Below are 26,580 nucleotides of genomic sequence, written 5' to 3' on the forward strand. Positions count from 1 at the left end.
AAGGTCTGCGGCCGAAATGTTTGCGTGCCCAGGGCTTCAGAACTCCCTCCAAAATATTTTCGCGATAGATTTGCGCATTTATTTTGACCCCACGGTCGATGAATACGAGCGGCGAGCGACCATCGGCTGTTATGGCGGCCCACACCATCACCATGGCCGGCTTTTGAGTTCTGGTGGCCAACCGAAGTTGCAAATTTTCAGCTGACCTCTCTGGCAAGTAAACACGATCATTTTGTTTGTTTACAAACTGCTGGATAACGAATGGTTTCTCATCGGAGAAAACCAAATTCGGCAGTTCACCACTTTCGGCCAAGCGAAGCAACTCTTTAGCTTTTTCGAGTCTAACTTTTTTTTGCGCATCAGTAAGATCTTGCACTTTTTGGAACTTCAATGGCTTTAGTCCAAGCTCATTTTTCAATATTTGCCGAATGGCATATTGCGATATGTTCAGCTCACGAGCCATTTTTCGGCCACTGCGACGCGGATTTCGTTCAATTCGCTTCTTCACTTTTCGAACCATTTCTGCCGATGTTGCTGTTTTTTTTCGTCCACTTCCTTGACGTCGGGCTACGCTACCAGTATCACGGTAACGAGCGATGGTACGAGACACAAAAGATTTATTCACTTTTAAATGCTGGAGGGCTCTAACGATAGCCACTTGTGGTTTTCCAGCCAAATGCAAAGCAATCACACTATCACACTTGAATTCCATCACAAATAACTTTTTTTCTGAAAAATTCCCACCAAAATGCTTTTGTGCGCTTGTAAATAATATAATGAGCTGTCACTAGAATAAATCTGACAGCTGTGGGACGAGCGGTTTAGAAATGGCAGCAGTCTGAAGTTGGTTGCAGTTTTTTCATCTCACCTTGTATTTTGATGCCTTCAATAAATTTTTACATTTGAAAATTTTTGGAAAATATCCTTTAAATGAAAGTCAATTATGATGATTTCAAAGGTACTTAAAAGATCAATTTTGGATACGAACAAGCACAAATTATAAATCTGGACAAATGAAACGATTTTATATCATAATAATTTTCAAGGCAGAGAACGTACAAACTTAATCATTTTATAAACAGCGATTAGAGATGACTTTAAATATTTTGATCGAAAAATGTGGATGTGAAAAACTTGAATAACCGTCAACCAATAAACTCTGTAATAGTGTAATTTTACTGATCCTTCGTTAAAAAGCATCGATAATCTTCGGAAAGTGTCTGAACATAGAATGGCAGCAATACAAGGAAGAAAATATGTGACACAGTCCGCAGAACATATTTTGTTACTTTGATTGATTTTCACTTTTGCATATTAAGGAACCAATGCATATGCAACCAAAATCCTTAATTTTGTTCATATTGTAACTTGATTTTATTAATAAATGAACGAACATTGTCATTGTTACAACGCATGTAGTGATAAGATACTTGTTGTTTTGATGTAAATGATAATTTAACTGAAACTACCGCCAGTTTAGTAAGGATTTAAATTATTTAAAGCTTGTCTTGAGTTTATCTCTAATACTGTACTTTATTGCATCTGATAATTCTGTATATGTGAGTCTGTGCAACTCATTTGTACTAAGTTCCGAAGCTTTTGAAGCGTTTTATTCCTGGTGGGACAACAACTTGTTCAAATCGATACTGCATAACGATTTGCATTGCATTATTTTTGCTACACTTAGTCTGGATCTCTTCTATAAGATTCTTGGAAGCAAGATTCGAACAAAATGTTATGCTTTATACGAATAAATCAATTTCTAACTATTCAATTAGGTTACACGATTATTGTTTGGTTTAATATTAGGGTCTGAGGGATTATGCTGAGAGATAGGTCTTTGTGTTTAGCCACATTTAATGCAAAATAATTATCTATGATTATCATCGTAACACAACTTTATACTGAATTTATTTGCGCGCCACCGTGTTGTTCGTATGTAAATGGAGATTTCAGTATGCAAACTACCCGTTGACGAATTAAAACATTTTTAAACTTTTTCGAACCAAGTTAAATGAGGAAAATTTATCAATAAATCACAGAGATACAAGCGCTTCAAATTGGGTTCGAAAAATCTATCGCCGGTAATTCTAAGTTGGCCTGCTAGTTACCGGAGAATCAAGATAAGCCATGGGTAAACTAAAGCAGAAATGTATTCATGCATATATTTATAGATTCCCTTTTGTGCTATAGTTCATACTGAGCAAATCGGACGAGAGTTTGACATCATTCACTGAGACTGTCATTGGCTCGTGAAAACATAGGTCAACTCAATCCAATTTTTCAATGGTATGCAATTAAAATAAATTAATGTCGTTATCATATAAGTTTAAGTTAAATAATTTCGAATCGATTGGTAGTTAAATTATATAAATTCATCAACAAATGACTGAGTTATAAGCGTTCAAAATTATGACAGAAAAAAGGTTACGGTTTTGCATTTTTTTAAGTTGACACCCAGCCTCGTACAGTGAAGAGTTAGCAAAAGCGACAATCCAACGAACGATTGCATATACAATCCAGTCATCACCTCACTGGACGAGCTACTTGTTTCATTCACAGTCAAGCATCAACTGGAATCAAGAAATGATTTGCAGCATATATTTATAGATTTCTCTTCATACTACGCATAACAATGCGGTGTTCTTTATGCATGACGCAAAGCCTCCTATGCCGAACAAGAAAATGACGTCAATTTCCACAGCTGGGATTGGTAGATGAAAACATAGGTCAATTCTAACCATTTTTTCAATAGTATGCTATTGAAATACTGAAACGACGTTGCTATACATGTTTAAGTTAAAAGTTTCCGAATCGATTGGTTGTTAAATTATATCAATCCATCAACAAATGACTGAGCTATTAACGTTCAAAATTATGACACAAAAAGGTTACGCGGCTATTTTTGAAACTTTTAATTGACACCCGGCCCCGTATAGCGAAGAGTAAGGCATTTTTAATGCCAAAATCACTGCGTGGTGGAAGGAATTGGACAGAACAAAATCAGTTATGATGGATAAGCACTCGAATTGGTTGAAAACTGTATAGGAAATTATTATCAAGAAAACTGAAACTCTACAAAATAAAATCCAAGATGGCCGACCTATGGTGGATTTTGCGGAAAGCAATCAGCGCTCGAAACGTTGAAGGTATTAATTTAATAACAATTTGAATCTACTATCAAGTAAATTTTTGTTAAAGATTGGCTGAATTATCAAAAATAGATCAATCTGCCGTAAAAACGCTTCTAAATCTAAATTCTAAATCGTCGACGACACGGTTCGAATCAATACATATTGACAAGGTATTGTCTATGTTGTCTGAGATAAAACTAACTAAGCATCAATATTTTGTAGTTAATGAGTTGATCAACACAAAGACAAGACTTACACTGATATATTACCATCGTACCACAGTATTATTCGTGCTAGAAAACAAATATCATCCTGGCAACCAACGAATAGACGAAACGACAGCACATCAGGAAGATATTGATAAGAAAGTGTTACCAAATGGTTCTCAAGAATCTGTTTCAATCGGAAAATTGGGTTCTGACGGTAGCACGAGCAATAGCGAGTACATATAAGCAAAGTTTTAATTAAGGCTATTCAGAAGATGGGAATATATTTGTAAACTCGTACGTCCCTTTGCAATTAAAGGTGGAAACTACAACTGCAGAAAATAGAATTCTATAGAATTCCGGCCATCTCCAACAAGCTACTGCAGAGCAATTAGATTCCAGTTTGCCAATGAGATTACGGAACTTTCCGTACAGTAGGAGAAATACATCATCAAAGAAAAAAATACGTAACCTCACGTCCGCATGTTATTATTACTACTCTAGAATATCAAATAAAGCACATGCTAAAGTTAGCGATGGTAGATGGCAAGGAAACTTTATGCATTTAAAATACTTTTATTTTTTAGTTTTATTCATACCTTATCACAGGTGTGCAACGCGCTGAGTGAAACATCATCGTGTAACTGTTATTTATGTGGTGTTACAGCTAAGGAGATGAATAAAATTGATGATTGCCCAAACTAAGATACGAAGTGAGGGAACCAACCAGGAATTTGATTAGTGTTTTTTCTTTTGAATATTTTGTTCATCTGACCTATAGACTAGATTTCAAAAAGTGGCAATCCAGAACAACTCAAGAGAAAGAGGTCTTATCAACCATGCAGTTGGAACTTAGATCAAGATTAGGACTAGTAATAGACAAACCACGCAGTGAAGAATCTGGAAACTCGAATTACACACGGAACGACCGAAATTAGCTCTGCGCCTAATTCGTATTACTGTTTTTGAATTAGTTGATTTTAACAACAAAATTTCCAAAATAACTATAAAATTAGTTAAAATTGAGAATTTACTTTGCTGAAAAAACTCTTATTTTTAGAGAATGTGTTTAGTTGGTGAATATCCTGGACACAAACCAGCAATATTTCAATCCAACACGAAATTCTCATTGACAACTAATTTTGTTATTAAAATCAGAAAATTTGTTTCTATTTATCTATCACCATCATTACTGAAGGACAGCACAAAGAAAACAAAACTGAAATGGGTATTATTAACAAGTTTATTAGCCAAAAACTCATGAGAAGTGTCAAAGCAAAACAATCCATTAAAAAGCTAAAAGGGACAGTCTTATTGAAACTGCTTGAAAATTGTTTTGATGTTTTTCGCATGTGTTCGATATATCTTTATTTAAATTTCTAAACCGATATGTAAAAATGTCGTAAACTGTTAGTGGAAATCGTATTTATTCAGAATTTGTGCGCACTTGAAGCGATTGTGCGTAATAATGTTTTTACGCGGAACAGTGAAGTGAATTTCGAATGTTTCACTCTAATTGTGATGAAGTTTTTTTGTATCTTCAAACCTTCCGAGCTGCGCCGTCCGGTGTACTATTTGTATTCGGTTTTTGTTTTCCGAGTGCTCAAAGTTTTCAGTGAGAATGAAGAAAATAGTGATTTAGAAGAAAAAAAAATTAGAGGGTTGTATTCAAGACACGACCGAGCACAATAACATTAAAAATGGAACGTTTCTAGGGTCTTCATAATATATACAAAAATAAAGAGATTATGATACACTAAACTAAAAACTTTTTCAATTGACTAATTACAAACTTGCTCTAGTATAAGCGCTTAGATTGTTGGCGAATGATAAAATTGACAATTAGATTCTTTCTTGATAATTAATTATATTCAATTTTGATCCCTTTCCACAATTTTTACATTGTTAAGATTTTGAATAACGTCCTTTAACTAGAATTCAAAGTTACTTGAAAGCTCAATTTTAGATACAAACAACCTAAAGATTTAAATCTGAACAAATGAAACTGTTTTATTCTATGATAATAATCTTCGAGAAACGTACAAACTTATTAATTTTATAAACAGTTAATCGATTCAAGAGAAGATTTCATTTATTTTAACGAAAAATGCTGTACCAGTAAACTCAGTAATAGTGTAATTTTATTAATCCTTCTTCAAAATCGTCGATAATCTTCGGAAAGTGCCGGTAAATAATATGGCAACAATACGAGGAAGAAAAATGTGGAACAGTCCGCATAAAATATTTAGTTACTTACATTGGTTTTCGCTTTGGCATATTAGGAATATACGGAATGGATACGCTACAAAATTCCGAAATTTTGTTAATATTGTAACTTGATGTTATTAACACATGAATGAACATTGTCATAGTTACAACGCGTGTAGCCATCACACGCTTATTGTTTTGAAGCAAATAATACTTGAACTGAAACTGGCGGTTAACCAAATTCTACGGGTTCCTATTCAAACGATACATGTAAAATCGCAGGTAAACTAACCTTTAGTTTATCTTTGATACTATATGATATTGCATCTAATTGTACTGTATATGTGAGCCTGTGGAACTCATTTATACTACCAAACCGAGGAGGCCGCTTTTAGATAAGTTTCAGAATTTAATTTTGAATCTTTTGAAGCGTTTAATTCCTGGTGGGACAACAACTTGTTCAGTCACATTGTCACGTTTTTTTTCGTATGGGAATGGAGATTTACGTATGCAAACCGATCCGTTGACAAATTAAAACATTTTTAAGCTTACAATATTGAAGCTTTGGAATCATTTAAATGAGGAAAATCCATTAACAAATCATCGAGGAACAAGCGCTGCAAATTAGATCCGAATTAGATCTATTGCCGATAATATTAAATTAGCCTGATAGTTACCAGAGAACCAAAATAAAATACTCAATTCAAATAAATTTTTCAATGGAATGCAATTGAAATATTCAAATGACGTTTTCTCATAAGTTTAAGTTAAATGTTTCCGAATCGATTGGTTGTTGAATTATATAAATCCATCAACAAATGACTGAGGTATGAGCGTTCAAAATTATGGCAGAAAAATATTACGCGATTAGTTTTGCATGTTTTAATTTGACACCCAGCCTCGGGAAGCGAAGTGTAAGGCATTTTTAATGGCAAAATTGACCAACAATTTGCTTTACATGGGATATTTCAAACGAACCGATAACCACGCTGATTCGGTTCTTTAATAGCTAGATGATATATAAGATATTCAATCGAACACGAAGGTTGTGCAGACAGCAGGAAATTTCACCAACACATATTGCAAAAGCGACAATCCAGCAAGTGAACGCATATACAATCCAGTCATCAGCTCACTGGACGGGCTACTTGTTTCATTCGCAGTCAAACATCAACTAGGCAAAGAAATATTGTGCAGCCTATATTTATAGATTTCTCTTCATACTACGCAGAACGATGCGGTGTTTTTTATGCATGACGCAAAGCCTCCTATGCCGAACAAGAAGTTGACGTCATTTTGTAAAGCAGGGATTGGTGGATGAAAACATAGGTCGATTCCAACAATTTTTTCAATAGTATGCTATTGAAATACTGAAAAGACGTCGTCATACATGTTTAAGTTAAAAGTTTCCGAATCGATTGGTTGTTAAATTATAATAATCCATCAACAAATGACCGAGTTATTAACGTTCAAAATTATGACACAAAAAGGTTACGCGACAATTTTTGAAACTTTTAATTGACACCCGGCCCCGTATAGTGAAGAGTAAGGCATTTTTAATGCCAAAATTGAAAAAGATGTTTATGTTTCGTTTATGTCCTTTTCTCCAATACAACATCGTATTTATACCTGCCAATATAGAAAAGACAACCGCGTCTGAAATTTTTTCGGCGGTAGTGTGCCATCTAGTGACTAGTAGTCATTACGGTGTTACCGTTTCGGTGACAGGGCGCCATATAGCTGCAGATTGCAGAAGCCAATTCAACCATTCATATTGGTTGAAAACAACATTTTATTTCTTAAATTCAACTAAAAAATTAGTTGAATGGAAATGAAATGTGCCTTAGCTAAGAAATGACAGCACGTTTAATTTGTGAATTCAACTAAAAAAAATAGTCATTTCAACAAATATTTTATTATTATTAAGAGAATGGGAATAAAAAATCTAAATCAGCAAAAGTAAGATTTTTTTAGTTGTCTCAAAAAATAACTAACTAAAATTGCAAATCAACTAAATTTTTCGCGAAAATGCTGATTTCGGTCGTTCCGTGCAGGAATACGGCTTGGAGTTTTTTTTTTTTGGGAATTCCAATATCCAATGCTTGGATGCTTACTAGATAATAAAATCAACAAATTTTCTTGGGAATTCCGTTTTGAGGATCATGAATTAATCAAAAAAATATTCTTTCTTGATTAAACGCGGGGAAAAGGATTTGTCCAGTATTCTAAATATGAGATATTATACAATTATACAAGGTACAATTCAAAAGTTCTTTTTAAACAGCGCGGCTCTTAGTGTCGCCATTTGCCTGACATTTTTATCCGTCAATTGTGTATCCTCCAGTGTTGTCGCATAAAATTTTAATCACATTTCGACGTATAGCCGCTGAGATATCGCGCTAAATGATTTTAGCTCTTTTTGAATGAATTCACACACAATTTCCGTGTTTTTTTTCCGTTCACAACATCTTTTGGCTGACCCGAACGTTCGTCGTCTTCCAAGTCCTCCCCGCCCCTCTTGAAAACGTTTAAACCACTCGTGAGTACGGTTACGGGAAAACAATCATCACCATACACTTGTTTCATCATTTGATGAGTTTCGGTAAAAGTTTTATCAAGTTTAAAATAAAACTTAATGTGGACTCTTTGTTCGATGCTCATTTTCCGACCGACACTACAAATGTACTGTCACATTTAGCGCGATATTTCAGCTTTTACACGTCCAAATGTGATTAAAAAATTTTCACAGCAACACTGAAGGATACACAATTGACGGATAAAAATTTCAGACAAATGGCGACACTAAAAACCGCGCTGTTTCAAAAGTCCTGGAACTTTTGAATCGTACCTTGTAGGTTAACAAACCGGGCGCGAATAATATCATTTTTATTCGATTTAAATCAATTGCAGTACGATATTGAGACAATTGTACGATTCGGCGAATTTACTCTTTCGATGAAATGGTTTTCGACCCCCGCCATGCACTCAAATAAGACGGTCTAATACTCGGTATTGATGATTTTTCATTTTTCGAGGCGTTCCGCCCGGGTTGGCGGTTCAATGCCTTGCGAGCCAGTTGTCGCATATTTAAACTCCGACCTGGAAGGATTCTCAGTCAGTCAGTGAGATCGCAGTACTAGCTATGCAATGATTGTGAACGCTTAGAATCGGCTGCGAAGTCCGGTGAAACAGAAAAGTCAAATTCTACAAAAAGAATGTAATGCCAAGACTATGTTTTGCCCACAAAAAGTGAAGCCATGACCGTGTCGATTTCAGTCCATTGCTGGGTACTTATTCTATGCCCAAAGTCGTTCCGATTCCGCATCAGTGCAGCCAAACGTACTTCCGAAGTGCGCTCGCGTTCGTGTTTTTGGGCCATAGTTAGCATGCGCTGCTCCTAGTACCAGGATAATTTCTATTCACCTATCGAATCTTACCCAAAATGTGGCGTCTGCGTTCTGTAATAATTCTTCCGGTCAGTCAATACCATTTTTTGACATTGTCCTGCGTCACAACGGAGGGCCTGCCACTGCGGACTTTTTTGTTAGAGGTGGCTCCGACTGGTAATGAGAGCTTCTGTAATCGAAGTATAGATTTTCATATATTTGTAGCAATAATTTGTATTCAGAAAATTATGAAAAGAATATTTAATCTGGACAAATTCGCCTTTGAAAAGAAAGTTGTCACTAAAAAAGAAACAGATTTGGAGCTGTCTGAAGTCTACCGAAGAGTATCATTTACAGCTTTTGATTGACAGAATCTGTCCAGCTTGCAACGAAATTTTTCATAACGGTTTCAAAGATGTGGTACGTATTCAAAAGTTTCAAATATATCTAAATATATTTTGTAATCAATTTCTTTTTATTTTAGAAGGATCATCGTACAGTAGGAAGCTACCAAAACACTATCAAGTTATGCGTTTGTAACGATTCTGAAGGCTCAGAACAACCAATGCACCGGCGAACAATTAAATTTCTTTAAAGGCGATTTGCAAAAACTCACAAGATATCGACCGAAATTTTTCATAATAGGGGACTTAAATGCTAAGCATGTCCAGTGGAATTGTAGACAAAATAACCGTAATGGTAAAGTACTTCATAATCAACTCTCAGCTGGTTACTTCACAGTTCTTCATCCCAGTAATCCGACTTGCTTCTCTTCCGTAAAAACCCCGTCTACAATTGATCTGGTTCTAACAGATCAAAGTCACATTTGTAGTGAACCTATTACACATGCTGACTTTGACTCAGATCATCTTCCTGTAACATTCAGACTTTCTAATGAAGCTTTAATTAATCCAATTAGTTCTATATTCAACTATCATAGAGCTAATTGGTTGGATTACAGATCTCACATTGAAAATCATGTGGATCGAGAAACTATTTTAGAAAATTCTGCGGACATCGACACAGCAATTGATAATTCGAATCATTACACTATCGAAGCTAGAAATCTTTCAGTTCCCAAAGCTCAAACTAAATTAAATTCTACTATCATCGATGACAATCTTCAACTGCTCATTCGGTTGAAGAATGTTCGTCGACGACAATATCAACGTTCTCGTGATCCTTCTATGAAAAACATAGTTAAGGATTTACAAAAAGAAAATGAAAATTTCGCTAAAGAAGTTGAACAAATTAAACCATATTCTAAACCTTTCTGGAAACTTTTTAAGGTTCTTAAGAAACCTCAGAAACCAATTCCTGCTCTCAAGGAAGGAAATCAAATACTTCTTACAAATGGCGAAAAAGCTCAAAAACTTGCTCAGCAGTTCGAGAGTGTACACAATTTTAATTTGAACGTTGTGAGTCCTATTGAAAATGAAGTCTCACTGAAATATGATCATATTTCAACCCTAGTGTTATTACAAGATGACATTATTGAGACGAATTTTGATGAAAATTAATCAATTATTAGGAAACTTAAAAGCATGAAGGCTCCTGGTAATGATGGAATTTTTAATATTCTTATTAAAAATTTTCCCGATGTTGCCTTGAGACTCCTGGTTAAAATTTTCAACACTTGTGGCTGAACACCCAATTTAAATCTTAATAATTTAATTTTAACTCATATTCCAATAAATAGTTATTTAAAAAAAAGGCTCAGAACAAACTAATGTGCCGTCAGATCAGAATGTGATTGCTTTAGAAAACATTGTGGTCTGTGCCGGTAGCGTTTCCCATAAACAGTTAATCATCGTGAGATAACCAATCTCTCTGCTTCTTCGAAACTTTTCGAAATTGTTGTTACAGGTGCTATATTGGACCGAGAAAAAAAATTACATATCATTCGATGAACATGGATTTATACCAGGAAGATCTGTTACAACAAATTTATTAACGTTCACATCCAAGTGTATCGTTTGAATGGAAAATAAGGCACAAATGAATATTTTACCTGCAAAGCTTGTGTCTTGGTTAATCACGAACCATTCTAGCAGAGTTTTACGAGTGAAACTGAATAGTAGCACATTACCGCATTTCTTGAACAATTCAGAAGTTCCACAAGGCAGCAACTTGGGACCCTTGCTTTTCACGTGGTTCTAGAATGGCTCCAATCTAATTTGTTGCGAACGATTTGAAACTGAACCTTGTGGTTTGAGCAGTTGAGATTTGTCGACTAGTGTGTCGCAAAAATAAAAGGCAAGGCCTTGGTAATAAGCTCCTTTTATGGAATTTTACCGTCGGTTTCAACAGACTTCGCAACTGATTCATAGCATACAGAACCATTGCATGGTTGAGGCTACGATCCTATTTATACTAAAAATCCTTCCAGGTCGGGACTCGAACATACGATAAGTGGTTTGTAAGACCAGCGCTATATGCATTGAACCGCCAGCCCGGGCGAAAATTGCAAAAATAAACTACTTATTATTTACGTTTTATCGAACAATGAGTATTAGAACATTCAAGTACAATATTTGTGGCTCAGTCCTGACTAGAGGTTACCAGGAGTACAGCTGGATGAAAAATTATCGTTCAATTTGTATCGATCTCTTATAATCTCTAAGGCATTACACTAATTGGGTTTCATTCAAAAAATCACTAAGGATTTCAAATATCTGCACTGTCTGAAGACGTTGTACTGCTCACTTGTCCAGTCAATTCTTGGGAATGTACCAGTGGTTTGGTTTCTTTGCTAAATTTCGTGGCGAATACGAGCTCAAATACGCTTTGTTCGTTCGGCGCTGCGAAACTAACCATAGCGAAACCACGCCAACCAGGTACTATTTCCGACTCTTAGGAATCGATACGTTGCAACACCGAATTCAACAGACATATATTCACAACGATTTTATTTTATTAAAACATATTGCTCTTATTTTTAAATATCGTATTAGGTATTTCGTCATTTATTATTAAATCTACTCAAGGATATTATATGAACCAAACGATAGACTGCTTTAAATTATAAAATAAGCTGTTGTTTTTATACATTTAGTTGATAATTTCATAAACTATTTCGAGTTTGTTTGTATCGATACATCAGTTCTATTCAAATTTAGCTATTGGTTGAACTAATGGACGCAGTTGGAGTCAGAACTAAGTCTTAGAAGGGTCAATTATTAAATTGAAACTCCAATTGTCTTTATGAAATTATTTAGAAGTTTCATGTATGGAAGGTCACGATAAGTAAGAATGTCTCGAACTGGGACTTTCCCTCGGGTACGCAAAGAATTTATTAGTTGAAATCGGATATCATGATACTCCACGCATGTCCAAATGACATGATCAATATCCCGATGATTTTCGCCACAAGCACAATGATTCGTTTCAGAAAGTCCAATTCGAAGAAAATGTGCATCTAACTTGGACATGAGTCCCTACTCACATCCAGTCTCCTGAACCATGCCTTTGTCGATATTTTAGGAATAATTGAGTGCATCCACCGACCCAGATCATTTCTATCCCTAGAAGCTTGCCAGCTGAAAAGTGTTTTTTTTAGCGAGACGTGCTATAGAATTCGTTGAAGCGCAATCTATCGCTCATAAATTTCACCCTCATAGCACCACATTTGGCTAAAATGTTGGCTCTTTCATTGCCTGGAATGGAGCAATTTACCGAGGCCCAGACTATAGTAATTTGATAATTATTATTCAATATGTCCTTCAGGCACTGTTTTATTTTGCCTAAGAAAAACGGTTCCTTCTTGCCAGCCATGTTTGAACGAATGGCTTCAATTGAGCTCAGACTATCTGTGAAGAGGAAAAAATGGTTTGCTGATAATGTGGCAATTACATGCAAGCTATAATCAACGACTTTGCTTTGCTCAGGTTTTTGAAGCCTAAATGATACCGAAATATTATTGTTTAACATACCAAACCAAGTAGTCTCTTCAATTCGTGATCCGTCCGTGAAAAACATTTTCTTAGAGTCAATATGCCTGAACTTACTTGAGAATAATTTTGCGATTTTGAGCGTAGGTGATCCGCTGCATGAAATTCAACAAACATTGATCATCGGTAAACCGATTAAAGGGAAAATTTATGCTTATTAACTACATTCCGAAGTAAATTTTTGGATCCACTACGAAATACAATCCTGCTTCAGAAGCGATTTCACATCAGAACTCTTATTGGATATAATGAGCCTGATAGGTGCATGTGTTCAAACGTTTACTTCGGTGGAAAATTATTTCGAGTTTTGAGAATCATCTAGCAAAAAAGAAAATAGTTTAGTTTTATAAGTTTTATTTAAACCGGGTCTAAATAAAACTTATAAAACTAAACTAATCATCTAGTAGCTTTCTTGAAAAAGCCGGGAGGGTAATGTTCGAGACATAACTGGATGACGTGAATACGAATAAAACTGACATGCTTTTTCCACACATCCAAATATCGCACGTACTAGTTGGTTGATTGTGTGAATTTTGCAAACTTGCAATGCGTAATTGTAACTGTACAATTACTTACCTTATCTAAATGTATCAAGTATACGTCTCCACATAACTCGGTCCATGGTTGCTGGTCGCCAGCCACTCAAGACACGGTTGCTTCGGAGATCACCCTCCACTTGATCGGTCCACCTTGCTCGCTGCGCTCCTCTTCTTCTTCTACCAGTCCTCTGCCAACATAGTCCAGGTCTCGGGGCCATAGAGAACAACCGGTCTAATGAGCGTTTTGCAGATGGTCAATTTCGTGAGGTGGCGTACTTTTCTCGACCGAAGGGTTTTTCTGAGTGCAAAGTACGCACGATTTCCTGCCAGAATACGTCTCTGAATTTCTATGCTGATGTCATTATCGGCGGTCACCAGTGAGCTCAAATACATGAACTCGTCAATTATAAGGTGGAATACACGAGAGCAAAATATTACGGGTTTGTGTAGGGGACAAGAGCGTATGAATCAAAAATGCAATGTTCAAATTCATTCATAAATTGAAAAATCCACAACTAATCTTCTTTAGTCATCTAGGATTTCTGAATCTAATTTGGGAATTAATATGACATTAATTTCAATAACTTACTTGTCAAACCCGTCTCGAAATTAAAAATTGTATAGTAATTTGAAAGACTATCAATAAACCAAATTAAGGAATTGCAAAATGGAAAAATATTAATATCCACTCGTAGTATCTCTACTCCCTTCAAGAATTAATGAGAAATACTGATACTTTTATACTGATATGATATGCACTTCACAAACTAGATATTTTTAGTGAATATCTTACAAGCCAGTTGTAATTCCATATAAGAAACATTTTGTTTGAATATTATTCAGTTTTTTTATATATAAAAAAATACACAGTTGGATTCAGCCACTTCCAACAATTTCGCAATAGGTGAGAACATCAATTACAAGAGCATTTTCGTTAGAAGTTTAATGACCAAATTGACCGTCTTAAACAACATGCACAAATGTGTCTCCCTCATATTAGTCATTTAAAAAGTGTTTGTTAGTGTTTGTTTTACTAACGAACAAAACATATCGTTAACCTACTGCACTCAACCACTGAAAATATTCCGTATTTCTCTGTGTCGGTTTTGCGCGATACGCCTTGAGCGATGATGCGTTCATTTTATGCGGTTAAACTTCGCGTGCCTAATTTTGACACTGAATTTCACCTGTTTTTTATCAAGTAAAATTTTTATTGGGCTCATTTGCGTTAGCTCAACATGACCGATGGCAGCTTGTTGTTAGGTGGAAAAGAGTAGGAGTGGAAGCCGTATTATGGGGCGGCCTGCTCTCCTAGAGTTAGTAAATGAGTGTCAGGAGGGTGGGTCCTACACTGTATTGATTTTAAATATATTTTGATATTACAAATCATTCATTAATGGCTTGCATCTTTTAAACACACTTTGCATTTCCGGGTTCTCGACGTTCTCCGGATTGTAACGAGCAAGAGACTATACTAGACTCGGATGCTCTGTTGGTGTACTAAGGATGTTGGTGTGGCGTTTATGGATGATTTCCAGCTGTTTAATTCGGTTGGGGTAGGACCACTGTAGAAGAGAGAATAAGAAAGAGAGGGCACTAGGTTTGCATGTTTATGGTTTTTAAGAAGTTATAGAGGTAGGTCATGTGAAGGGGATCTCGGATTGCCAAAACATCACGGACTGGAACATAAGGTGGTCTACCTCGGGCCCTAAGGAAATCAATTAGCTGGAGTCTGACCTAGCAATACTCGGAGTACGCCCAAACAACATACTCGATGTCATGATAACCGTCTCCGCAAACGCAAAGATTACTCTCACTAAGGCCAACACGATGAAGATGCGCTTTGAGCAAAGAGTGAAGTCTTGACATTGTGCGAATGAAGTCCCGGTTAACATCCAACCCTCGGAATCAAACTTTCCTAGACATCCATCATTCCAGAAGGTTTGCCAGCTTACGAGTGCCTCTTGACGAGAACGACTGAAAATTTCATTGAAGCAGATTGGTCTTTCCTTGTAATGCACCCATCTTGGCCAGTGAGTCCGCCATTTCATTGCCCCTTACGGAACAATGTGATGGGTTCCAAACCAAGGTAATCCGGTATGATTTTTCAGATAAAGCACTCAGTTGGTCTCGTATTTTCCCCAGGCGAGTACTTTCCAGGCTTCACTGAGCGAAGAGCCTCGTTAGCGCTGAGACTGTCCGATACAATGAAGTAGTGGTCTGTGGGCAAAGTTTCAATGATCTCAAGGGTATACTGAATTGCAGCTAGTGATGGGCAATACGGCTCATTTCAATGAGCGGCTCTGAACCGAACGCTCTTTCGTAAGAGCCGGTTCAATTGAACGGCTCATTGGCTCTTTTTCAATAAACGTCAATGTGGAGAAGCGGTGCGAGAGAGTGAGTGTGAGAGCCACGTAAAGGCATGTACGGTATGGGCGATCTAAAATTGTGTTTCACAACTAGAGGTGTCCGTGTGCGAGGAAGCGGGATATTAAAATAAATTAGTTGAAACTCCATTTGGAAAAAAATCTATTTTTCTTCTCCTATTACGACAGAATTCTTTGAAAATTCACAACTGAATAAATGTTCCTATGTATTTTTGACAGCTTCATTAGAAAACATGATCGTTTAACCAACAACGCAATGAAATTTGGGCGTACACAGGCACACAGATTCTCCAAGTTGAAACGCAGATTTTAAAATGGCAACTCTGCTTGAGAGCCGTGGTTCGTTCGCTCATTGCTACGAGTCGGTTCAAATGAACGGCTCGTGAGCGCTCGCCCATCACAAATGGCAGCTAGTTCTGCGACGTAAACTGAAGCCGGATCACTGAGTTTATAGGAGGCATTCAGGAAATTTTCATTAATGTCGTTTTCACTTGAGAAAACTGAAACTGACCCAGGGTAGTTTCATCAAACAAACACTTTTCACGTAACTGTGGTGATTTTGCACTCGTTTTTCAGTTCAACAACGTTAAAACTAGGTTCGAAACTAACTTCAAACAAACGGTTTGACAGCAGTTAGGGTGGAAACTGGGTTAGGTTTGGTATCAAGCGAAAACGACATAAAAATACACCCAAACCTCCATTTACGTGCTTTATATATGTATATTTGTATTCTTATACGTACGCATGTGAGCAAGGATTTGTATTTCTTAATACATATAAATGTTGGTGAAGTAAAAGCGATCATTTATATGTATGAATATATACACATATATGCAGACGGGTGAGTGTGTAAGCATACATACATACATATATAAGGTTCGTAAATGGAGGTTTGGGTGTACCGAAGCCAGTGAACCCGTCGAGATGTGATCCGTCAGTGTAAAACATTTTATTACAGTCGACTTCTCTAAATTTGTCTATAAAAATATTTGGGATCACTTGAGGGCATACGGGATCCGGAAATCCATGAATATCTTCTTTCATGGATGTGTCGAAAAACACAGTAGAATTAGAAGTATCATAGAAACGAACACTGTTGTTAAGGGTTGTAGGAAGAAGAATTATTATTACGTGTCATGAAATCAACGATACTGGACTCTTTTGAATTTCACCTTAATGGTCGTTCATACCAACCATTTTAGACAACTTATTTGTGGTTATCTCCTACTAATGAAAATTTAATCGTAATTTCCTGACCGATGATATGGAGAAAAGTTTTATTGCGTTATGAGTTTAATACAACAAGATATATTCGCGATTAAGTTCTACCCATACTTGGGTAGGATAAATTTTGAAAATGGGTCCCATAGTACAGCAAATCGTATTCAAGACAACATACGTAAAATACAACAGTTGTTCTTTGTAGACTTAATTGTAGGAAAACTTTGCAGTATTCAGCAGCTGAAAGCGATTCAAATCCAAACGAGAGCACAATTTGAGCGTTTGACGCTTTATACCAGGTTTGTTGTTATTGATGTTGGGGGAAAAACCTCACCACAACATCCATTTTTTTATATAACTATTTAATGGAATATGAGTTAAAATTAAATTATTAAGATTTAAATTGGGTGTTCAGCCACAAGTGGTGACTTTTCAGCCCTATTATATATATGATTTAGTTGTTACCATGAGGACATCATTTGCTTCCGCAATTCTGAGATTTTTGTGTAGGGAAAATTCTAAACCTACTTGCATTGTGTAATAGGGAAAAGGAACTAACTTACTAACTAATACAGAGAGCGAATCGATTCAATTGAAGATTGCATCGATTTTTGTCGGAATTTGCTTATAATATTATGTGACATTATATCTAATGGTTTTATATTTGTGAGTCTGTGTAACTCATTTGTACTAAACCAGGGAGGACGCTTCAGAATCATTTTCAGAATTTTATTCTGAATCCTTTGAAGCGTTTTCTTCCTGGTGGAACAACAGCTTGACCAAATTGGTACCGCATAAAGCATGGCTGGTCTGAAAATTTGTTTATAAATTAACAATTTGTTTTTTAGACAGAGCTTAGAATTTCTGTTTATAAGAGGATATAAACATTCAATCTATTTATTACACTTTGCCTGGATTCCTTCAATGTGATCCTTGAAAGTGAGTTTTTTGTCATACGTTAAACCTAAGTATTTAGCTTGATCAGACCATGTCAATTCCAAGCCATTCAATTTGAGAATGTGATTATTGTTTGGCTTAAGAAAAGAAGCTCTTGGCTTATGAGGAAAAATAATTAATTGCGTTTTTGCTGCATTTGGTTTAATTTTCCATTTTGACAGATAATCACTGAAAACATTTAAACTTCTTTGTAGGCGACTGCAGATCACTCTTAGATTTCTACCTGTGGCTAGCAGACTTGTGTCGTCACAGAATAGCGATTTCTGACAACTAACGGATAGATTTGGAAGATCAGAAGCGAAAATATTATAAAAGATTGGAGCTACGCTCGAACCCTGCGGAACACCGGCTCGTACGGGTAGCAATTCAGATTTACAATTCTGATAACTAACCTGAAGAGTACGATCAGTTAAATAATTTTGAATCATTTTGATTAAATTAATAGGAAACTGGAAATCAGACATTTTTGCTATTAAACCTTTGTGTCAAACACTGTCGAATGCTTTTTCTATGTCTAGAAGAACAACTCCAGTGGGTGCCCCAGAAGATTTATTTGCTTTTTTCATGTTCGTTACTCTGACAAGTTGATGAATAGTTGAATGTGCATGACGAAATCCAAACTGCTCTGGTAAAAAAATTGAATTCTCATTTATAGGAGACATCATTCTCAACAAGATAATTTTATCAAAAAAGTTACTGATAGAAGAAAGTAAGCTAATTGGTCGATAACTTGATGTTTCTGCTGAATTTTTATCAGGTGTGAGGATAGGAATTACTTTAGCGTTTTTCCATCTTTTTGGGAAGTAAGCTAATGAAAAACACTTGTTAGAGTCTCAAGGCAACATCGGGAAGATTTTTAATAAGAACATTAAAAATTCCATCATTACCAGGAGCCTTCATGTTTTTAAGTTTCCTAATAATTGATTTAATTTAATCAAAATTCGTCTCAATAATGTCATCTTGTGATAACACTTGGGTTGAAATATGATCATATTTCACTGAGACTTCATTTTCAATAGGACTCCCAACGTTCAAATTAAAATTGTGTACACTCTCGAACTGCTGAGCAAGTTTTTGAGCTTTTTCGCCATTTGTAAGCAGTATTTGATTTCCTTCCTTGAGAGCAGGAATTGGTTTCTGAAGTTTCTTAAGAATCTTAGAAAGTTTCCAGAAAGGTTTAGAATATGGTTTAATTTGTTCAACTTCTTTAGCGAAATTTTCATTTTCTTTTTGTAAATCCTTAACTATGTTTTTCATAGAAGGATCACGATAACGTTGATATTGTCGTCGACGAACATTCTTCAACCGAATGAGCAGTTGAAGATTGGCATCGATGATAGGAGAATTTAATTTAGTTCGAGTTTTGGGAACTGAAAGATTTCTAGCTTGGATAATGTAACGAATCAAATTATCAATTGCTGTGTCGATGTCCGCAGAATTTTCTAAAATAGTTTCATGATCCACATGATTTTCAATGTGAGATCTGTAATCCAACCAATTAGCTCTATGATAGTTGAATATAGAACTAATTGGATTAATTAAAGCTTCATTAGAAAGTCTGAATGTTACAGGAAGATGATCTGAGTCCAAGTCAGCATGTGTAATCGGTTCACTACAAATGTGACTTTGATCCGTTAGAACCAGATCAATTGTAGACGGGTTTTTCACGGAAGAGAAACAAGTCGGATTACTGGGATGAAGAATTGTGAAGTAACCAGCTGAGAGTTGATTATGAAGTATTTTACCATAACTGTTATTTTGCCTACAATTCCACGGGACATGCTTAGCATTTAAGTCCCCTATTACGAAAAATTTCGGTCGATATCTTGTGAGTTTTTGCAATTCGCCTTTAAATAAATTTAATTGTTTGCCGGTGCATTGGAATGGCAAATATGCTCCAGCGATGAAATAAATTCCATGAATGGTTTTAACTTCGATTCCCAAGCTTTCAATAACTTTAGTATTGAAAGAAGGTAAAATTCGATATTTAATTTACCGTTGAACAAAAATGGCAGCTCCACCACCAATTCCAGTAAACCTGTCAAATCGATGAACCACATAATGTGGATTACTTTTCAATTTGACATTTGGTTTAAGAAAAGTTTCTGTCACAATGGCAATATGAATTTTGTGAACTTTGAGAAAATTATAAAATTCATCTTCACTCAGTTGTAAAGATCGAGCATTCCAGTTTAAAATATTCAAATAATTGTTTAACATCGCTGTTAAATTTTAAATTCATTATAATATTATTTGCAAATTGCCATCCGATTTGAAATGCTTCAAAAAGTGATGAAGTCGAATTCATTCGGATGATCATTTGAAAAAGTTGATCTTGTAGGTAGATCATTTTATTTTCAGTTATATCGCCTAAATCAACTTCATAAGCCGAGTAAAAAACATCATGAAAAAAAACTTCCTTCAAAAAACTATGCCTATAAGCGATTACTGGGTCGGTTGAAGCGGTCGAAATCCTACTTAATGATTCAAAATCGACCTGTAAATTACTTACACGCATTGAAATCTCTACTTGGCTGTCTGTTGTGGAAGTAGCTCTAACTTCACTAAAAATACGCGGAATAAAGGGAGAATCGTGAACATAGGAAATGTTTTGTCAAGAAAAGTTTCACCTTTGATCAGTTCCCAATCAGCGATTGATGATAATGACGAGATAATTTTTCAGAGCCTGAATACCCTATCGGTTCGTGTGAGAATACGTCTATAATGCAGTCTATATTTGTAATAATTTAAGAAGTTTAAATTGAAAATAAATATCCAACCAAATCATAAATCTTATAAGTTGCCTATTTTTTTTGAGGAAAATACGACCATAATTTGACAATCGTCCTTCCATTGAACGCGTTTAACACTTTTATTCAGATTATTAGTCCCTTCCGTGAATTTATTCTAACCGAAACATTCTTTCTCCACTTGCAGGACCAATCCGTCAAGGCGTCATCCCAGAAGCCAATCGTAATCAACTGGCCCCGCATCGAACGCGTGTGCGGACCGATACCGATCTACCTCAAGAACCTGCTGAAAATGTGCGGCTACGAGCAGGAAAGCAGTTTGCGGAACCTCAACGATGACGACTTCGTCGACATGGAACGCTTCGCCCGGGAGGAGCTCATCCATCTGGTGCCGGCGACGCAGTTCTACTTTCACATTTTCTGCAACGATCCGGCCCGGGAGTTCCGGCTAGTGCCCGGCCATCGCAAGCTGTTGATGCAGATGAGTGCCTACCTGAACTACACCAATGCGGCCAGCGAAATGCAACGGTTAGAACCGATTATAAACAATCGAATTGAGCGGCAGCCGGTCGAGCGAGTCGAAAGAGTGGAAAGAGTGGAGAGAGTTGAAAGACAACCGGCTGACCGTGTGACCGATATCAATCTGGTACGGGAACTGCGGGAGCAACGAGCACTGATGCAGCAGCTACAACTGCAACAGCACCAGCAGCAACAAGAACTCGCTAATCAACCGCCCGAAATACTGCAGGATCACGTACCCGACGTGAAAACCATTTCCACCAAGAACCCGCCGTTCGCCTTCGAGCAAGCAACCGTCTATCCACCGCTCAGCGACGAGGCACGGGTTCGGAAAATCCAAAACATCATCATCAAATTGATCGAAATGTGGAGTGACAAGCAACCGATCAAGCTGCAGCTAACGGACGAGATGATCAACGTGACGTACGAGCTGAACGGCTATAATGCCTTTATAAAGTGTCCGATGTGTGCCGTTCAAATTAAAGTATCCAAGTTACCTACCAAGAAAGGCGACCGGTTTGTGATCTCAAACTTCTCGAAGCACGTCATCAAAATGCACTTCTCGCATCAGCAACAGCAGCAACTGTCGCAGTCCCAGCAGCAACTGAACGACAGCAGTCGGTCCAGTCTGGACAATTCGACGTTTTTCGGTGGAGAAAACTCCGATAGCAACAACTATCCGTACGACGAATTTTCCATCAAACGAGCGCGGATGGAGGAGGAAGAGGACGAAGAACCGGACATCCTACCACAGATGTTGCATCCGTACGTCAGCATCAAGGACGAAGTGATAGATTTGGATGCGTAGTTTTCTTGCTCTCTTTTTTTTTATTTTGTCTAGATTGTTAGGATCGAAATTGTACTCGGTATACTGGAAATAGCTAATTAGACGGAGATATGCAACACAGAACTCACTAGGATAAGTTCAAGTATTTAAACTAATTTACACTAGACGGTTAGACGGTTGTTAGATGTTTCGTCACTGACGAGTGTCACGTGACGCAACCTGGAGTATCAAAAAGACTTTTTTGCTTTCTGTTTAGTTTAGTAGTAGTTAAGGCTATGATGTGTATATAGGCTGATAGATTTATAGTGATGAACAGCATTACACAATTAATCAATTCCATTTTATCGTCTCCCAGAATCAATAAAATGCGCGCACCCTTTCAAAAAGTATGTTTTTATTTTAGAACATTTGTTATACGTTATGTGTAACATATTCAGAACGATCTCGATGATATTGGAAACTATGCTCTACCACGCGATATTCAACGAAATTTGCACTAAATGGGACTGATAGGCAAGTACTTTGCATATGGGACAAGAGTAGATATTTTTTTACATTTGATGAATTAACCCACAATATTAATTTCAGTTTATGTAATTATATTAAGAATAGACTTCATTCATCTAACTATTTTTGGATTTGTGTTAAGACATAAACTGCCGGTTTACGCATAATTGTCCCATATCCTGTGGAATTTCCTATGTATATGGACAGTTAGACTTAGAACAGCAGTAAAGCAGTCTTGAACTTAAAATTCATTCTTCTAATCAACTCAAAAATGGAGTAAATCTATATGGGACTGATATGTGAGCATGGATAGTGAAGGTTTGTTGAATATCATTCAATTTCGGTTGCCGAGGAAGCAAAATGGAGTTTGAATCTGGATTCTGTACCAAGATTCTGGAGCTTATATGTCAATTCCTAAATTCTGGAGCTCATATGTCAATTCTGAACTTGAATGCCGACCCTGATTATTCGAACTAAATTCTGAACCTGGACCAGAATTTTGTGCCTGAACTCTGACTCTTAATACTGAATTTAGACTTGAACTCTGTATCTGGATTGTAGTCACGAAATTTAGAACAGAGTTCTGGGTCTGGCTTCTGGATCTAAGTCTTGTTCCTGGACCTGGTTTCTGCAATTTCGTGAACTTGGAATTGGATTATGAACCTGAATTCTAGATCTGAATCCAGGACAGGATTCTGAACTATAAATTTTTGCCCTGGACCTGAACCTAAATTTCTGAGCCTGGATACTGAATTTGAGTTTTGGGCTTGCATTTTGGACCTGAATTTTGGACTAGAAGCAGTACTCTGAAACGGGATGCTGGACCTGAATGTAGAAACTGCATCTAAGTTCTAGTCCTGAGTTTTGGACCTAGACCTGGTGTCTGAAAATAAATTCTAGGTCTGAATTTCGGACCTGGACCTGGTTTATGAATTTGAATTCTGGAATTGAATTCTACACGTGGATTCGAGAGCTTAATTCTGGACACAACTCTTGACCTGAATTCTGAACCTAAATTATGGATCTAAACTCTAGGCCTGGATCTGTACTCGTAGTTGTTGAATTCTAGACCTAGATTCGGAAACTGGATTCAACAATTCTTGACCTGAATTCTGAACCTGGAATTGGGACCAGATTTCTGAAGGTAAAATCTGAACTTGAATTCTTAACCTTAATTCTGAAAATGAATTCTTCACTCAAGCCGGGTATAAATAAACGATATAAAAAAAATTCTTCACTTCTTGGATCTGGATTCTAAACCTAAAAGTTGGATCTGGACCTAAGCTATGAACGTGTACTTGGATCTGGATCAAGCACTTGAACTCTGAACCTATATTCGGGAGCTGGATCTGTATCGGAATTCTTAACCTGGATTATGAATAATGATTTTTCGACCTAAGCTCTGGATCTGAACTCTGAATCTGAATTCTGGACCTAAATATTTTAACTGGAGTTGGGTTTTAAGCCAGAATTCCCGACCCGGATTATGGTCCTGAATTCTGGATCTGGACTAGAAAATAGGAATCTTGATCTGATTTTTGGACCGGGATTTGCATCTGAATTTTAGGCATGAACCTGGATTCTTCACCTGAATTCTAAAACTGGATTTTGCATCTAATTTTGGACCTCGACTTGGATTCTCGGTTTGTATTCCAAACTTGATGGTCCTGGATTTTGAGCCAGAACTTTGTATCTAGACCTGAACTCTGAATGTAGATTCTGGTTTCTGAACCTATATTCTGAACCAGATTGTGGATTTGAGCTTAAATTTTCAACCTGAATTCTTGACTTGAATTATGGAACTGGATTCGTGATCTAATCTCTACACTCGAGTTTAGTACCTGAATTCTGGACTTGAAATTTTCCACCTGGACTTGCATTACGGAACTGAATTCAGCACCTGAATCTTAGACCTGTATTCGAGAACTGAACCTAAATCCTGAACATAGATCTGAACACAGAACATGAATTCTGAGCCGTAATTTTAGATCCCGATTCTGGTTCAGAATTCCGAAAGTATTCAGGACCTAGTTTCTTAACCAGCTTCCGGTATTTGATCTCTGAACAAGGTTTCCGGACCTGATTTGTGGACCTGCACCTGAATTATGGAATTGGACTTAGATACTGGACTTCATTTTTGAATCTGGAACGTGTTCCGTAATTCTGAACTTCGATTCTGGATCTGGATTCTGCATTTTAATTTTGTACTCTACCCAGGATTTTCAATCCAGGACTAAGTCAAAGCTCTGACCACTGAAAATGTTGACATTAAATTTCCTCGATAATGAACCTTGTGGCAATTTTGGAAAACAATTAAAACAAACGTTGCACTTTCTTTCCAGGTTTTTAAATAATCATCCTCGCTTCCAGCTCGACCATAGAGTCCGCATACAGATACACAACTTGTCACGGATTATAGACATTTACAAACCTAAACTCTGGATCTGGACTAGACAACTGGAATCTGAACCTGATTTCTTAACTAATCTTTTTTTAAACCTGAGCCTGAACCTAGTTTGACGGTTCAATGCATAGGACATTGGTCTCACAAGCCAGTTGTCGTATGTTCGAATCTCGACCTGGAAGGTTCTTAGTGTTCTTAGTGTCAGTAGAATCGTAGCACTAGCCATGCTATGATTCTGTACACTATGAATCGGCTGCGAAGTCTGTTGAAACAGATAGGCCAAATTCCGCGGCAGGAATTTAATGCCAGGACTTTGCTTTGCTAGATTCTGGGTTTTTTCAAATCTCGGTTTGGACCTGTATTCTGCACCAGAATTGTGAACTTCGAACGTGGCTTCTGGACATAAATTCGGCACTTGTTTTCTAGAGCTGAATTCTGGACTTAAATTCTTAATTAGATTCAGGATTTGAACTTTGAATCTAAATTCTGGACCTTGGTTCAAAATCTAAGTTCTGAGCTGGGAACAGAATTTGTGACTTGAATTCTAATTTTTACGTTTGAATGCTGTATCTGAATTCTGGACTTGAATATTGACCCGGACCTGAATTACGCAACTGAATTCCGCACCTGAATTTCAAACCTAGATTCTTGATCTTAGTCCTGGAACATGGAACTGAACATTGAACTTGGGCTCTGGGACTTGGATTCTGGATCTTGATTCTGGATCTGAATTCTGGACCAGACACGTTCAGACGTGTTCTAGATCTAGTTTCCTGGACTTGGTCTCTAAACAAGGTTTCCGGACCTGATTTGAGGTCCTGGACCTGGATTCAGAACCTTATTTCTGAAGATTGGTTTTGGTATTGAAGTCTGAACTTCTTTTCTTGATCAGGATTCTGCATCTGACTTTTGGATTTACCAGGATTTCGAATCCAGGTCTACGTTTAAATTATGACACATAAAATTGTTGACCTGGATTATGAACCTAAACTTTGGATCTGAACTAGTTAAAGGGAATTTTTGACTAGTTTTTTTTTACCTAGGTTTGAATTTTGAACCTGAACCTTGGGATTCTGGGCTTTGTTTCAAACCTCCGTTCAGGACCTATATTCTGCACCTGAATTTTGAACCTGGACTTGAATTCTGAACATAGATTGTGGATTAATAGATTAATTTTGGATCTCGTTTCTGGAACTGCATTTTGCACTAAAATTTTGAACGAGGATCTGAATTTTGGATCTGGTTTCTGGAGCTGAATTCTAAACCAAACTCTGAACCCAGATTTCTAGACCCGAATTCAGATCCAGATTCTGAGCTTGGTCTGTATTTCGAATCTGAATTATGTATTTATATTCTGGAGCTGGAATCTGGACCTAAATTTTGAATCTGGTTTCTGAACCTGAATTCTACACCTAAATTCTGAGCCTGATCTACAATTAAAGTCTGGACCAGAATTATGTATCTTAGCTCGGAACCTGATTGCTGATCTGGATTCTGAACCTTCTTTATGGGCCTGGATTTGAATTCTGAAGCTGTGTAGATAGTGGATTCTGCAATTGTATTTTGGATTGGCGACCAGATTTCTGAATCCAAGTCTAAGTCTATGTTCTGGCTACTAAAAATGT

At 36.8% G+C, this 26,580-nt stretch overlaps 1 protein-coding gene across 1 annotated transcript in view; it reads left to right on the forward strand.

Moving 5' to 3' along the window:
• The window catches only part of LOC131436326 (uncharacterized), a 68,330-nt gene extending 45,915 nt beyond the window's left edge, over positions 1-22,415 (forward strand). Inside the window, exon 3 of the mRNA XM_058604991.1 lies at positions 20,926-22,415. Within this exon, the coding sequence (XP_058460974.1) occupies positions 20,926-22,065 (1,140 nt within the window). The 3' untranslated portion in view covers positions 22,066-22,415. The remainder of the gene's footprint in view (positions 1-20,925) is intronic.
• Positions 22,416-26,580: the final 4,165 nt, after the last annotated feature.

The sequence above is a fragment of the Malaya genurostris genome, chromosome 3 (genome assembly GCF_030247185.1).
Source record: "Malaya genurostris strain Urasoe2022 chromosome 3, Malgen_1.1, whole genome shotgun sequence".
Lineage (NCBI taxonomy): Eukaryota > Metazoa > Arthropoda > Insecta > Diptera > Culicidae > Malaya > Malaya genurostris.